The 17,503-nt window shown below is 37.9% G+C and overlaps 1 protein-coding gene across 2 annotated transcripts in view; it reads right to left on the reverse strand.

Moving 5' to 3' along the window:
• Positions 1–17,503, reverse strand: part of DPP10 (dipeptidyl peptidase like 10) — a 416,148-nt gene that overhangs the window by 12,184 nt on the left and 386,461 nt on the right. For both annotated transcript variants that reach the window (XM_088521794.1, XM_088521793.1), the window contains exons 14-19: positions 14,254–14,345; positions 12,752–12,799; positions 11,907–12,028; positions 8,506–8,553; positions 6,287–6,385; positions 6,109–6,178 (exon numbers count right to left, since the gene is read on the reverse strand). In XM_088521794.1, coding sequence (XP_088377920.1) covers positions 6,109–6,178; positions 6,287–6,385; positions 8,506–8,553; positions 11,907–12,028; positions 12,752–12,799; positions 14,254–14,345 — 479 coding nt within the window. The remainder of the gene's footprint in view (positions 1–6,108; positions 6,179–6,286; positions 6,386–8,505; positions 8,554–11,906; positions 12,029–12,751; positions 12,800–14,253; positions 14,346–17,503) is intronic.

Raw genomic sequence — 17,503 nt, forward strand, 5'->3', positions numbered from 1 at the left:
GTAGGCTCAGACTTTAAACTCCATACATCTTCCACTCTGTCATGATGGGCTGCTTGACGTATTGCTTTTGGAAGCAATTTTCCACTGGCTAATTTATTTCAAGTATGTCCATATAAGTAGTCTGTGACAGGCATTTAAAGCCACTTCCATTGAGGTGCATGTCAAGATTCACATTAGCATCCAAAGGTCCCTTTATGCTTCAGTATAAAATGACACTGATTATCTGAGGTGTGATTCCCTTCTCCACAGGGAGACAGCATATATTCTACATCCCCTTTGGGTCTCACTTTACCACCCTTCAGTAGAGCTTCTGCAAGATATTAGTCCTTCAAGGAAGGCTGACCACCACCTTGAGGGCTCCATAAGAAAGCAGGCTTGTTACTACAGCACGATACTCGAACATAGCCCAAACTGTGGTGTTCGGGGATTCCAGATGTCTCACAGGTCTGAAGTATTTGGATCCAAGCGTTTCAGTTTTGCACTCATTGCTATTTATAGTCTACTATAAATAAGACTACTACTACTGCTACTAGCCTTACCTTCTGTTCAGAGTTACCCCATTCAAAGAATTATTTCTTGACCCCACTAATAAGCCAGGAAGAAAAGCACTTATGCTTGGGTGTAATACACATGTACAAATCTTCTTCCCATCTGACTACAAATGGGCACTAGGGAACAAGAGACGAGCCAAAGTACAACAGCAAAACCACAGCCAGCCATGGACTGGCAATGCAAAGCTACAGGCTCCTGATCATCCCCCAGGCTATCCTTAAACATCAGCATCCTGGGGTTCTCCATAGTCAAATAACGAGAGCAGAATGATTTAGACAAAGACAATGTTTTATAATTCCTGATTCATCTTTCCCTTCTTGTATGTGACAGCATCTGCTCATTTTGCTTTTTGCTCCTGATGTTCAAAGTTCAGACCTACCTAGAACATGCCTTTAGCAGCGCCTACACTCAGGTTATGAGTCTGCTGTGCAGTGCAACTGCTGATGACTCAGGCATGCTGCTCAAGTTTGCCATCCAGGTACCACTTAAATAGACAGAAGCCATCAATAATATGCCAACATCATTGACCTTAACGGATAATTTGTATGCGTCTTGCAATGCACTCACATACACCTCAGACTATCTGGGAAAAAAAAAAAAAAAAAAAAAAAGGCAGCTCATCATAAGTTCATATTTTGCTGAAAAGACAAGATTTTTTTTTTTTTGGATTCTGTAACCAGAAGCTTTACTTAAAGCCTCTGTTCATGGCTCTAGTTGCAGCCTACGGGGGATAATATAGTTTTATCACAGAGGCAATTCCTGCTGTACTCCACTGCCACGGTGCTATCATGACTACAGCAAAATTTGCTCCAGGTTGTGCTCCACTTAAAAACTAAATGAGGAGATTTTTAAAGTGGAATTTTAGAAGTTACAGGGCTGACCAAGCAGAGGAGAAACAATTTTAAAAGATACTTGGAAAATAACTGCTATCATCGCTGTTTAATGTTCTGTACATTTCTATTTCTGTGAAAAAGTGAATTGCATACAGCATATGGATAGCAATACATGAGAAAGACTACCTCTCAAAGGACAAAAATCTATATACCATATACAAAAAAAAACCCATAACCCTCTGATAAAAGTCCTCTTTTGCTTATGGTGAAACCAAAATTGGCATAATGGAAAAATTCATTTCTCAGATCTTATGAGCATCTCTTGGTTAGCTTTCCAACACATCCACTGTTATGGGGCAAAATCAGGGAACATAAGTAGCCTGAAAACTGATGACAGAGCATCCCAAACATTTCCTTCCTATCCATATATGTTTTTTGTATACACACACCTCAAAGCAGATCTTGTATATATAACTCCTCTCTGCTGACATAGCCAAGCCAATTAAAAGGCTCCATCAGAAGTGGTTCTACGAGCAGGGCAGAATCATGTGGTAGGAATGAAGCAGAGATCATAATACAATAAAATCACTATTCTTAAGACATAATTCCAAACCATTCTTCAGCCTTGAGAAGTTTGTAATCTTCTTTTTTTTTGGAAAGCTTTTTCTAACAAACCTTAGATGACCTATTTATTCACAAAGTGTGTCCTGTCAGGCCACCCTACATATGGTAGGTGTTGCTGTAGGATGAAAAGGGGAGACAGAAGGCTAAAACAGAATGAGTAAGTTATTATTGTATTAGTTCATCTTAGTTCAACTATTCTCCAAGCTTTTAGGAAACTAGACTCAAGGGTAAGGTAGTGATCAGCTCCATCATTTCCCCGCTCACCTGGACTGCTACCCAAAATGAAATACTTGCAGTAAGCATTCAGTTTGTGCCTTGTCTGGCCTTAGCTAAAAGAATTTGTCTATATGGAAAATATTAGGAAGTCCAAAAGGTGCAGAAACAGTGTAGAAGAGTAAAAAAAAATAAGAGAATCTCCATTGAATAGTTTGAGGTAACAGCAACACAAGACCACCAGTAAAATGCTGCTTCACTAGACAGAAGAGGGAAGAATGGATGACTTGCAAATTAATTAATGATCCATCTACCCTACTTAAGGAGCCCAACAAAATTAAATTTTGTAGTTCTTTGATAGGGGATGAACAGGCACAGCCAAATGCAAAGCACTCCAGGGATGTGCTCCTTGCAAACATATTGCATTAAAAGCACTGTGATCTACCACATATTTACAAACTTTGCTATAAAGCAAAGCCTTGCCCCTTTACTTGCAATGGCTGCAAATTAAATGCATAAGGTCTTTTCCAACGAATAAACAATAAACAAGATGTTTATGAATAAAAAGCATTATCATATCTTGGATGTCTCATATTTCCCAATCTTTGCATTATGCCTCTCTCCATTTCTGCTACCCTATTAACGAGATACTCCCAAGGCTGTGAAAAAACTTCACTTCCAGCCCTACTGTCTCCATCTTGCTATCAATCCTGAGAGTATATTAACTGCAGATAAACAGTTTGATTGCTTGAGTGAGGCCTACATCTTTTTTCACTTCAATTATAGGTGAAGCGGTTCCTCTTAATTGCAAAAATTCCAGAAAATAAGTATACAAACAGATGGACAGAACACTCTTGGGGACATTTCCTGATTACATTGAACGAATACCTGTTGAGTGTATCTTAGAGGATCAGTCTACGGACTCAGGTCTACAATATCCACTTACATATTGGGCAGTTTTAAATGATGTTAAATAATAAATGCTGACATTTAAGATACATTATCTACAAATTTTGAAGGAATGAGGTTAATTATGTTCAAGAAAAAATAAAGAATGATTATCACCTCTCATTTTATTACTCAGATTAAATGCCAGAGTCCTTACTTAATCATTTCCTGTGTTTTACTAAGGAGTGTATCTTCCAACTTTTTAATGAGTAAGGTGAACCATAATGAGAAAATCAGGGATGTGAAATTTAAACTTTGATCCTAATTATATAGAAAAGAGATGATAATCACTCTTTCAAGCAATTACTGTACACCTCTCTAATCTATAGCTATGCTGTATGCATTATATCTGAAGGAAACTGAAAGTGAAATGTATTAGTAGTTTATGAGAACAAATGTAAGAAAGGAAAGTGTTATAATCTATTTAGCATTTTATAGGCTATGCATCACAATTCTGGAAAGAAAAATAGTGCTAGATCACATAGCTGGTTCCTATGCGAGATCTATATATCTGTTAGATAGCCCAGTTGTACAGATGAACATAAACTTTGACGCAGTGATACAGTGATCTTATATTTAAGTGCTGCAGCATACATTACAGCTGCTAATGGATGAGTCTTCACAAAATCCATATGAAGAAGATTACAGTTTGCTTTTAAACATATTTAGGGCCTGGTCCTGAAGCTGAGTTGGAAGAAGGTTATGTCTACGTGGAGCTATACTGAGTTCTTGCCAGGGTTTTGTGCCAGAACCAGAAGTTATCAGCACAGACTGTTTTAGGATTTGGAAATCTGGTTGTGTTAGGAAATGAAATTCACATGTCTGTATCCTTACATGAATACAGGAACCTTATTATAGTCACACATCTTTGATATGGGCATCAGCTTTCAGCAATTTGAAACAAACAAACAAAAATCTGGAATTGTGTGACCATGAAAATAACATAAAACCTTCTTCCATTTACTTATTTCCAGTTTGCGTTACTGGGATTGTAACCCCATAGCCAGAGAGCATATAGGCAGAGGACTTGCTGGTACCAGAAATTTACAGAAAAATTATGAATCTGAAGCATCGAAACTTTTTGGTCCGAATCAGTGAAACTGGCCACTAGGGCAAAAATCCTGCAAATTCAGGCAAAGGAGATCCTGGCAGCATCCATGAAGTGGGAAAGATGAACTGTTACCGGAGACTGGGAACTACTTGGAAGCAATCACTGTAGTGCAGACGGTCACACGCCGTTACCTTTCACAGGCCATAGGTAGCCTCCAGCTCCGGAGAGAAAGCATCGGAAGTCTATATGCACTTAACTAGGCATTTATACTGGACTGCAGAGACAAAATTTTAAACATTTTCATGTTTAAACTCTGATTCTCTTTTTTTTCCATCTTCTTTCCTTCTTAAGTCCTTGCCAAAATGCACCTCTACTGAATAGGAATGTAAAAACTACTTTATACCTACCTACTTCACTATTCCAAATATATCTTTTCTTTTTTTCTATATACCTGTGTGTGTGTATTTGCTTGTGGGTATATTTTTACATGTATATATTTATACATATAAAAGTGTATATAGCCTGCATCAAGATATTAAACAGAATTTGCACTCTAAAAAGCTGATATGCAGTTAAGCCAAGATTATTATCAAGAACATTGGTAAGTGCTCTTTTTTAAAATTTCAGTAGCTGGAACATAATGGTATTATAGCTGAGAACATAGGAACATAAAAATAGGTACAACTGAGCAATATGAAAGGCCACTAATATGATTCCCATGTAACAAGTCCTGAAGTGGAAAAAGGCATTACTCAGTCAATCCCTGAAGTATCACTCCGGGACTTAGAAAAGTCAAATGTCTGGGAAACGATATCACACACTCAACTTATTGGTGTTTCCTGTAAAAGCCACATGTTCTTCTTGGAACTGAATATTATTTTTCTTCTGCAAGTAGAACTGATAATGAAAAAACCCTAAGATGTCAATTTGGAGTTGTGGGGTCAACAAACTACCTCCATGCACACACATTTCCAATCATACTTTCTCAGGAACTGGGAAAGAAAAAAAAAAAAAAGTCATAGTTCAAATTACAGGCTCAAAAAATCATCCCACAAGGAAGCTTCTTACAACTTCAGTGACTGTTTTCAGTAGTATGTTTCATTTCGGGTTTATTTTTTTAACTCAAAAAAGGGTTGCTGGTGACCTTAGCTTAAAGTTTATAAAAAGCCATTGAAATATAACTTCCTTCTGTTCTAACCTTGAGAATTCAGTATTGCTTAAAGTAAGGATTTGATGAGAAAGAAACACAGTCTCTGTTTTACAAATGTGGATACCACAATTTGTGTATATTAACAAAATATTTTACACCCATATGCATTTTACAGGAAAAATATAAAACATATCCATACATACTGACTTGGTCAAACCATTGGTTCATTAATTCCAGCTGAACTGGTTCATTGGTTCCTAACTTTGGTAAGTTCAAAATTCAAACCCTGCCTCAGTACCATTCTTGTCTATTTGAGCTTTTCATATCTAAAACCATTTCATATCAGGATTTGCTTAGTTTTTCTTTTCCTTTGTCTTTCTTGGCCTGCTTCAGGTTTCTGCTTCCTTTCTTCACTAGGTTTTGCCCAAGTATATGATTTCATATTCTACCAGGAGGATATATGGCAGAGTATGTATTTACCAGGATACATAAAAGGCAGGTGCTTCATGTACATAAAAGCAGAGTGAACTAGAGCTAAGTCTAACAAACTCAAAAACCCAGGGGTGTCTACCAGGCAGCACCTCCCCAACCATCTTATCAAGAGCAATCCTTCTGAGGTGTCAACTCAGTGAGGTAATTTTCCTGTGCAGGGATTAGCTGCATTTTGTATTTACTGACTTAAATGCTTTCTCTGAGGTAGTTTACATTATTTTAAGCGACTCTACATGGATACTTACATTATTAATAGAAGGGCATACTGGTTTCGATCCGTGAAATCTTTTGGCAGTGACAACTGTAAAGGGAGTTCTTTTAAGAAAAGAGCAAAACATTAAAGGCTGGTAGTTACACAGACGAAAAGTAGTGACATTTCAAGAAAGCTTTTGGTTTGTTAAAATAGCATTTTGCTAAATTTACCGTAATCCTCAATGTGAAGCATTTTAATTTCTGTCCTGGAATTCTTTTTCTTTAAAACAGCTTCTTTCAACACAGCATTATCTTCTAATATATAAAACTCTGTAGAAAAAAACAAGCAGCAAGTTGAAAGGTTATGGAGAATCACTGTATCAAAGAGAAATCAACATCCAAAAACATTTTAAAAAGAGACAAATGAGCAATGATAAATCTTGTAAATGAATGTTTTCTTTACACACATTCTTATAATGCAACTTTTTTGCAGTTCAAAAACAATCAGCTATACATACCTCTATTCTATTTTCTGGCTTCAACACGCTTTGTTTTTGTTAAAACACAGCGAAATTGCTGACAAACACTACAAATACTAGTATCCTTGACAAGCACTAAGAGCAGCTGTTACAGGGAAAGGCTGGTATGCTGGACAAGGGCCTGAGCCTCAAGTGTGGAAGCTCTCTCCAGCTGGAGGCACAGGTACAAAATAAAATAAGGGCAGAATGGATTAGAGACGCCTGGAAGAGCGAAATAGGCTCTCTCTTCCATCAGTAGCTCCAAAAAGCGCATTCTTTTTCACCCTGTTACCATTGTATTTTATGTCAGGATTTAGCCAGCAGAGCTCTACTTGATCCCTACAAGTCCTTTGCCTTCCACACTTTGATGAGGAGCAAGACTTTGCAGATTGGTTTAAAGCCTCAGACAGATCTTAGGCAGTCATTTAGCATAAGAAAGGAAAATTAATTAGCTTTTTTTTTCCTTTTCTTTTTTACCTAAGTTACCAATCTTGCTTCCAAAATGTAAATTTTAAACAAAACACCCTCTACTTAGGGCCAAAGGGGATAATTTAAGAAGAATGTTTGTTCTGGGCAGTCAACCAAAATGGCATAATTATAGTTTGAGGATGAAATGATTGATGTAATCCTTAATCATTGTTTTATTAATTGAAGAGGATCATCTAATCTTGCACTGAAACATTAGACATGAATTATCTCTCTCATTATTTGGTTCCCTGTTGTTGTGGCAAACAACCTCCCACTATCCTTACTTTGTTATGCTTTGTTGGCTCTACATAAATCCCCTTTAAAAAGAATTCACTATGAACGACATTTTAAATGCAAATAATTAAAAGCTAAAGTCTACCTTCACAGAACTGAGCAGCTCTACAGAAGTCAATGAATTTACTTTGAGCAATATGCAGCCCTTATGAAGTTTGATAAGATTCATGACGCTCAATGCTATGGCACTGAGTTTTGCATATACTATAGCCAATGAGAAAAAGAAAGAAAAAAAAAAAGAAAAAGAAAAAGGAATTAACACTTCATAGCATGATACCATTACCAATAGGCTACTGCACACATGCAAGACTACATCATCTGCTGTGGCTGACCAACCACTGGCTTGGGACAAGACATATATAGACAAGCCTAGTTCAGAACTTAAGAATTCTCCACAAACAATCACCAGAATAATCTACGGGTTTGCATTAGGACAGCCAAGGGTTGGTCCAGCATTTTAGAATGGAAAGACATCCCCTCTCCTCTAATCCCTGCCTTCGCTCTCTGCTGCTCAAGGATAGTACATGGCACAGCGCCTCATGCAGCCAGGAAATAGCAACAGATTTGGTGCCCATATAGAGAAAGAAAGAGCAAAATTTGAAAGTATAAATGCATCAAATACCCTCTCTTAAAAAGGCTTTTTTCATGGATTTGCCATCACTGAAAATGCCAGTGGAGTTGCTCTGATTTGAAAAATGTAAAAGCTGACTTAGTTCACTTTATGTAGGTCAAATCTGATGATCAGTCCTCCAAGGACTGTACCTTACTTCAGGATAATTGGATTGTAACTTTAAAAACATTTCCAAAAATACAGAAGTGTAATGCAATGGCAGCATAATTTACATACCAAATGCAAGGAATGAAGAACAACCTGCCATCTAATTAACTCAAGTGTAAATAGAAAAGAGATGCTGTGCACATAGCATAAAGCATAACTGAACAGTCTGGGAAAGTTTTAGTCACTTCTTCCTCTATTATTTATAGATGGGGATGTTGCTAAAAAGTAATTAAGATAACTATATTTATAAATAAGCCATCTATTTGCTTTCAGTTCCTTGTAATTTGTTTTTGCCCTCCTCCATGCTCTCCAAAACAATTAAGGTCCATAGAAAAAATATAATAACTAAATAAAAATATAAATAAAAATATCTATAAATAGGAAATACTCACTTTCAGTATTACTTGTACTGTGTACACTAACAACTGGAACCCCTGGCCCTGTATTGAGAAAAGAATACAGAAAGTGTTAAGGTTGCGAATACTCAATATTTCAACAAACCATAAAGAATGAAAATGTCAGTAACCAAGTAAGGGAAAATCCTGCAAACCCCACATACACTGCATACATACTTCATTTCAAACACGGAAGGAATTCCACTGATATCTTTGAGGAAGGACACAAGCAAGATTATGGTATCAATGAAGTGTGAGAGCCACGCAGCATTTAGCCTGTTCAGCAGGCTATCTAGTCCCTGTACCTAGAAACATGCTTGTCTTTTTTTTTTTTTTTTTTAAAAAAAAAAAAAGCTACAAGTGAAGAACAAAAAAACAAGCAATCATACAGACGCCCTTAACAGGCTGTCTAAAAACATCAGTTTAACATTCAGAAACACTACCTTTAGGTTGACTGGAAAATGAATTAACGACAATATCCATTTAGGTTTTCTCAGGCAAAACTACAGAGCTATTGCAAAATTATCACATTATTTCTCAGGATGGTTTGAATTACAGGCAGGCAGTTTGGCCAGGGGGGAAGGCAGATGGAGGAAAGCTGAGGTCCCCAAGGCTTCTGGGCGTAGGAGGGCATGGACCTTCCTGCCAACCTCCAGCTCAGCTTCCTCCTACACGGCCACCAGAGACCAAAAGATGCCCTTGGAGAATGGCTCAGAGATGCAGCTTAATTGAGGGGTTTGAGTCATCCTGAGGAGGTTGCCTGGTTGTCTCTCTTCATTAATTATGGCACGAGCCTAGGGAAGCTCAAACGCCTGCAGTAAATAGCACAAATGCCATCCACAGCTTCCGCTGAACATTTTCATCAATGTCATTCAGTGCCTCAAGAGAGAATATTGACAGAAATCTTACAGGCAGATTGCTGCCAAACCAAAGCTTTCTGCCTTAGCTCTTAAAAGGACAAAATTTCTTAAGTGTCTCTTTCTGCCCCTTTTTTTTTTAAAAAAAAAAAAAAAAGTCTCCTCTTGTGCTTTTTGTACATTTGCTTTTTTGGGTTTGAATTCCCATTTCGGAAAGATGTTTTTTCAGAACTTGACATTTTGCAGGGGGAGGAATTGGCATTTTCCAGCCCAGCTCTACTTACAGTCCTACAAGATGGAGTGATAAAGGCAGATTTTAAGGGAGATTAAGTAGATCAAAAAGCCAGTCCAGGAGGAGATAGGCTTGTGTTAAAGGCATGGCTTTGAACCCAGAACTGAGCACTTGTAGCTGCCACTGCCCTGCTGCTATAGCTCGCTAACACAAGCTCACAGCTTATTTCTCCCTGCATAAAATGGGGTAAACAATTACTCTCTCTCTGAAGGATCTTGTTTGAATGGTGAGGAAAAAGAAAAAGCCATAGGCACTGTCCCTCTCCATCTTGAGAAAAAACAAAACCAAAACAAAACAAAACCAAAAAAAAAGCTTGCCAAGACAGAGAGGTTGTCAAACATCCCCTCCTCTTACAAGCTATAAATTAACCCCTCGCCCAGGAGGATCTCTGGAGACCTTCTGGAAATGGATACAACCAGTATAATGAGACAGTTCTCTTGTCTGAAGGTACCTAAGGAGAAAAAGTCGTCCCAAAAAAGATGTTCATGAGCAAACAGGAGAAAGGAGCACTAAAACTCGTATAGATTGGACTAGCCCAGCATCCTCCAGGATTTTCTCTGAGAAAAGGTTTTCATTACAGGTTTTCATTTTCATTTCATTTTCATTTTCATTTTCCAGGTTTTCATTACAATCCAGTTGGGTTCTTTATTGTTGGGAAGTATGTGCATATGTGCACACACATTGTGTCACCTATCTACTCAAGTCAGTTTACCCTGTACTCACACAAGAACCTCCAAGCAGAAGAGATTTAATGCTCAGTGGTGATGTCTCTGTCAACTTACAGATACTATGACAGCTCCTTGCCAACACAGACACTTTGCAGGGCTGCAGCAGCACGGAGGGACCATGCTGGGAGTCAGGAACCTGCGAACTACTTTTATGTGCACGCTTGCATTGACACCCCCCATTTTCATACCAAAGGTACAAATTAAAAAATTACAAATGGAACCTCCTTAGCAACAATAGTAAGAGAAGTTATGCCTGGGGGCCTTGGCACAGTGCAGATGCAGTACTAAAAGCTCCTCCTGACTTATCAACAATCCTTCTTGCAGCAGTTGGAAATTTCTCCCATAGAGACCATGTCACGCACAAGGGAGAACTGCTTAAATCATAGGGAGCTCATTACTGGTGCAGCCTTTGCTCAGATAAGGGCTTCAGGATAAGCTCCATAACTTGTGCTGCAGGTTTAACCATGTATAAACCAGGCAGCTGATATATTTATTTTTTCTAATGGCCTAGATAATATATGTGCACTTCCACAAAAAAAAAAAAAAAAAACTTATTTTAGCCAATATATATTCATAGCTTATTTGCTTGAATAGATTCAGTTCTCAAGCAGGCAGATATTTGTGTGCAAAAATTGTACAGTTGCAAAAAAATGGGAAAAATACACGCGAACAGAATGAGCTATTCACATATATTTCAGATGACTTGTGTTCTATTATTTCCAATCTGATGCTTGTTGGCAAAAAAATACTGGGAGAATGTTGCCTGTAAAGCATTGCAAGTTTCAAGGTCAGTAGGTCTAGCTATACACTTTATCAATAACTGTCTCATGCTTTTCTGAGACTATTTTTTTATCATCTTATATATTTATTGGTGTTTATTTCCTGGATATGTATTACAAGATTCTCAAGGCAGGCTGGGATTTTTTTGTTTCTACACACCAGCCTGCTTAGGGGGCACTGAGCCCAACTGCTGCCAGTTGACTAAATGCTGCTTATGGCAAATCTATTGATAAATGGGATCTGTCTATGTGGATTAAACCATACCTGATTTTTAACAGATACACATATATAAAGCACACATATATGTCATATATATGTCTAGAAACACACAGTCATAGTGCTATGAAAAGCAGGCCCTCATCTTTTTAGCTACATATGCTTGCACGAGATCGTTCTCAACAGAAAATATATTGAAGTTGATTATTCCACTTATTATTGCTATGACCCACAGTACCATCACTATGAAATTCTACACTTATTTTGCAGAAAAGAAAACCCCACTTACCCAGGGTGAATTTAAAAGTCAATGTTCTTTAGTAGAACTTAAGGGCCCGGATTCTCATTTCACTTTATTTAGCTTTTATGCTTTACTTACACTCTTGCAATAAGCTCTACAGACAACTTCTGAATAATCCACTCCTGTGCTAAATGTTACTCTGGCCTAATGCACTTCCCAGGGAACAGACTAATTCAGGAAGCACACGTGCTGCTAATATACTAAAAGCTGTACATCTGACTTACCTTTACAATGCAGTAAAAAATGCCTATTCATGGGGCTAAACTTTGCACTGAAGTATGTGCACTGGTCCTTCAAGAAGTTGCATGAGAGACACTGGCGATTCAATGATCCCACTGTTGATACACTGGGGGAGAAGTTCATCAGAAATATCAGGTTTCCATCAGAGTAAAGTACAACACTTCAGGAATTAATTCATTCCAGACCCTAGTCTTGCGAAAATACCACTGTCCTATTTTGTGTCTGCTTTTATTTAATTTATTAATTTATTTGATGATTCAATGCACTTCAATGCCAACCTGCCCATCCTGTCTATAATAGGACCACAGTCCCAATAGCTAACAGTGCCATAGAGCAACAAATATTAGTCAGGCTCCGTGAGAAGCAAGATTTATCTAATTTCAGATTTTAACTTCAGATTTAAGCACTAGGGATTTTGTGAGGAGGAGGCAGCACTGTTCCCACGCATCTTAAATCTATGAATTGTCTCCAAAAATGACTTTCATCTAAATATTTTCACTACTCTTAAAAATAAATGCTAACCCCATACTTGCATTCGGATTTAATTTGTTTTTTATACTCCTATCAAAAAGCTAGTAAAGACATAAGTGGTAAAAACATTTTGTGTTGAAATATTTTCCATTAATTTTTAAGATGTCAAATATCATCAACATTTTCAGTTTGAGAAAACTGCAATTCCTTCTTTATTACAGTTACAGAGCACTCATTTTTATACAATACAAACGACTACACAGCACCCAAATCAGCAATTAAGCTCGTAGAATATCATCTTAGCATTTACAGCCTGGGCTGAAGATGCTGTTAATACAGCCATATATATACACCTTACCTGTGTAGCTGTCTTCCTCTTGAGGATTCCTCAGTGCTTAAAAAATAACTGCACCCAAAAGACAAAGGAAATTTAAACTCAGTTTGGAAAACTGCCTAACCAAGGTGTCATTTAAAGTAGTGAGAAATGTCATAAATTATATAAAACAGTGTACAGAGTAGATATTTCAGAGGCTATATGATATTAAATAGTGATAAAGATACAGTTTCATGTCTTTTGTTTAGCTCTTGCCCAAGAGCTCCTGACAGTGACTAGGACTTGCCTTGACTCACACGTACGCAACCAAAAGCTTCTCTGTCATCTCTGGAGTTCACAATACAAATCCAAGGGGTGCAACAAGGTCACAGTGAAATCCTACTGTGAAATGCAACAGGCCACATGAAACCTGGAAGCCCTTCTGAGCTGCAGACTGACTTTATCTTCTATTTAGTGACAGAAGCTAGCACACTAGGCAATGTTTTACTGAGAAGAGATGTGGGTGGAAAGTGACTTAGCATGAGCATATCAACGGAAGATTGTGGTGGGAACCAGACGAGATCCTCCCAAAGTTTTTGCTGGAGAGGCATAAGGCGGGGGAGAAAGTCCTCTCAGATGGCTGAGACAACCTACACGTGGTCTGCAAGATCTCTGCAAGATGAGGAACATCCATTTTTTTTTTTCCATCTGCCCCTTCAAGAAGTATCAGGGCAGTCTCTTCAGACACATTTCAAAACCCATGAAGGGACTTGCCAGAAAGGACATCTCATCAGTCCTGCTGCCAATAGCAACTGTTCCACTGTTCTAACCTCATAAAGATCCTTGCTGAAATACCATTCATTTCAAAGCAAACCAGAATTCAGCACACTTATTTTCTGCTTTATGCAGACATATGTGAAGACTAAGCGAAATCCACTGATGTTAGCTGGAGCCTTCAGATGAATATTTTGTGCCAGTTCTTTACTACTCCAGGGCTCACCAGGTACATAGTGCTTCTTCTTCCCATTTTGGAAGCACTGGAGCTCCGGGCTGGGAAGGTTTCTCCCTTGTTCAGTGATCCAGATGAAACTCAAGGATTAGGAGACACCTTTAGGTACCATGAACTTACATGTTTGAATCAGATCCCCAAACAAGGTCCAGGGAGCTCCTATGGTTGCCACGCAAACTTGAAAGCTGAAGCCTTTGGTTCTTATGAAGTTTAATAATAATTTAACAGGATTTCTTTTCCCAGGAAAAGGCCAGCAAAGTGTTGTTGCTGCTGCACTATGCAATTTCTTTTATTTAAGAAAACAATTGAATCAACTGCGTGCTCCTTTTCCCTGCATGTAAAAATGCATGCAGTAATACATTGGCAAATAAATTGTCTGACAAAGGCATTTTATGTATTCTGAGTATAGAACTTATGGTAATGTTCAAAAACGAAAGAAATATTGTTACTTAATTTTAGATATGCTATTTCTGGTTAAATGGATTCCACATTAGCAATTCAGATATTTTTCCAAACAGACAAAGGCAATACTGCTTACATCTTTTGGGTATTCTCATCGTATGCCAGGATTTTGATAACTTCCCAGTTTCCTGATGTTAGGTGTCTCACACTGATTTGTTCACTTTTAGCCTGAGGAGAAACAGAAAATATTTAACTTTCATGTTAGTTTTTACATTTCTCTTTACTTAACAGGATCATCTGTGCGTGTCATTATCGACTATAGCTTTTTAATCTTCAATATACAACGTAACGTCTTTAAATCAGAAAACGGTTTTGAAAGGTCTGAACTTCCAGCGTTATCCTCTGCTCCGAAACACACCGGAGGGTCTCTTTCCCCCAGGGACCATAAGGAGAGCCTAATACCCCAATTTCTGGTAATGAATCAAATGCCTCCAAGTCAGGAAGGGTGAGCATCCCTTGTTCCCACTCATAAAAGCTTTCCATCCCAGTGAGAGTCTAGGAAAATAACTGCTGACATTAACTCCCATGCAATGTGCTGGGTCTTTCCTCAGCCAGTGCACTAGGAACTGAATCCGGGAAGCACAAGATTTAATGTGTATTTGACTTGAGGAAACATGAGACTCTGTGGCTGCAAGCTGCAGCAGTTTTCTTATCAGACGCAGACAGGTTAAAAATAACGAAACCCAAATGCTGGGAAGCTGATTTGTGAGAGCTTGCAAGTGCAAAATGTAAAATTTTTGCTTAGACTGCGGAAGATTAAAACTCTAACAATTATTTAATACAGCATGAACAGACTTGAAAAACAGTTTGCTGTCTTAAAGCTATGATGCTTGGCTGGGCTGCAAAAATTCCTGAATTTTCAAATTTAAGACAAATCTTTTTCAAAGAAAAGAGGCGATACTCCAGCTTATATTTCTGCTTCTGTCGCACTGCTCATTAGGTGAGCAAAGCCAAACAGATATAAAGGGAGGTCAGGTGGAGGACTTGATGGTGCCCTTCTGGCCTTCAAGGTCTGTGACTTGGGAATATCTGACCACACCAAACCATGATAGTCCCAACAGGTCTACAAAAAGGGCTGCAAATAGAAGAGAATCATTATGGTTGGAAAAACCTTCAAGATCGAGTCCAACTGTAAACCCATCATCACCCTGCCTGCTAAAACATGTCCCTAAGTGCATCATCAAAATGCATGTGGCTTTTTAAAAATGTATTTCTGAACACTCTCCTTGTAACCTATATACTCTGAGTTCCACATCAACAGCAGCAGTGCCCAGGAAGCAGTAACTGGCAACAGAAATCCAATAGATGTGTCTGGCAATGGCAAAAACCATGAGGAAGGAGTGATCCAGTGCCATGTAAGAGATCTTGGGAGCACCAGCTGGAACCTGGAACCAGCTGCTGGGCCCTGTAGGGACATTTCCTGAACTTCGCTCCCTTGTTCAGAAAGGTGCTGACATTTAGAGATGCCTCAAAGAATGATTAAAACACAAATTAGTAATTTATTAGAAGCGACTACTTCCTCTCTGGAGATAGAGAAGAGCAGTGACTATTGAAAGGGATATTTAAATATTAAGATCACTGAGTCTAACAAGACACAGCAATAAAAACCCTAGCCAAGCGTTAATAAACATGGTTATTTTTCAAGGTTACAGCCATAATACATAATTTATGAAGCTTGCAGGAAATTCTTGCCCTGATCCATTAAAGTTACTTTATAATTCTTATTTTGTGGCTGGAAAAGAGAGACTTTCTGGAGTTGCAAAACCGTAAGTAAGAATTTTCTAGACACATAACACATGATTCAATCTCATTTTGAGATTAATTTCTTTTAAATATTTCAAAAGTTACTAAAAGCATTTGAAAGCATGTAAGACACAAATCTAACTCTTAAATTCAGACAGTAAATAATCTATGACAGACTTCATCTTTATAAACAGTAAGCTCCCCTGCCCTAAAAAATGTTTAATTAAATGCTTCTGTAAACCTGCTTTGATTATATCTTGGACACACGATTTTATAAAATACAGTCAAAGAAATTTCAAGAAGGACAATCATTTGTCACTACTTGTGCTCAAGACTGAAAAGTAAAGACTGAATATGAAGTGAGCTATTAAAATATATTCCTGTGCCACTGTGGCCCCGTTGGGTCAATACAACAGATACCTATACATACATATATATACGTAAAACTATATATATGTACTTATGCAGGTGCTCTGAGAGGCAGAGCTCATTTCGGCTTCCAACATTATCGGCGCTCCACTGGCAGTGGATGAGCTGCAAGGTTTTATGAGTGGCAGTTAATATAATTTTTATGCCTCTGCTTTTGCACTTAAGAAATAAAGGACATTGAGATTAGCACAACATGTAAAACATACATATGCATATCTACTGTCCTTCATACTCCCTATCAGCCCCTATCTCCAGCTCCACGCTGCTTATTGATGAGTAACGGTTGTTCCATTACATTTGCCTTATTCTGGAGCAGCCGTAGGCTTAAAGCCAAGCTGTCCACTGATGGTGCCATTTGGGCATGTTTATTTGTGCCGATGGTGGTCCAAATATCTTTGTTTTTTGGACCTGCACATTGTCCAAAGCTCTAATTCCGCCAAAGAAGGCAGGTTACTGAACACTTTGCCATAAACTTGACATTAAAAATTATTCTGGTGTGATTAAAATATATATTTATAATGAGGTATACATTTAACTGCCTTATAGGAGGAGTGGGTTTAATCTTTGGTTGAATATTTTCCTGAATCAGAATTAAGGTTCTTGGATTCTTTAACTCAAAAATGACAGAATGTGGAGGTTCGAGGTAAATTTTATCACACATATCTTTGCTACAGGGCACTGTGGGTCAATTTTTAGATTTACATTTTTGTTATTTCATATATTTTTATGATGTTAATTCATACTGAGGAGGAAACCAGAGTAAACTTGATAGACTAAATACTTTTGTTGCAGATTTTTATGTTATTATATTAATATATCTTTATCAGATTCTCTTCAGAGTAACTGTTTCTTTGAAAAACAGAATTTAATATATTTTTGCTCCCTTTTTTTTCTTCACTGATCCCTTCTTGATATATTTACTTTAGTCAAGGAGTATTTTGCTCTTGTTTCTTCAGGTTAAAATTTCATTAAGGTTCTTTTGCTCTTGTGCTATCTGCAGTACACTGTGAACATATTTCAGACTTAATAATGTTCATACCAGAACAGGGGGATACCAGGGGGATAATAGAGTTGCTTGATGCCAAGGTTGCTATTTTGATGTTTTGGGTAGCTTGATAATCCCTCCTATGTCATATGGTTCTGCTGAAGTACCT

The sequence above is a fragment of the Tinamus guttatus genome, unplaced genomic scaffold (assembly GCF_059628265.1).
Source record: "Tinamus guttatus ecotype Peru unplaced genomic scaffold, ASM5962826v1 Tinamus_guttatus_pri_ptg000133l, whole genome shotgun sequence".
Taxonomy (NCBI): Eukaryota; Metazoa; Chordata; class Aves; order Tinamiformes; family Tinamidae; genus Tinamus; species Tinamus guttatus.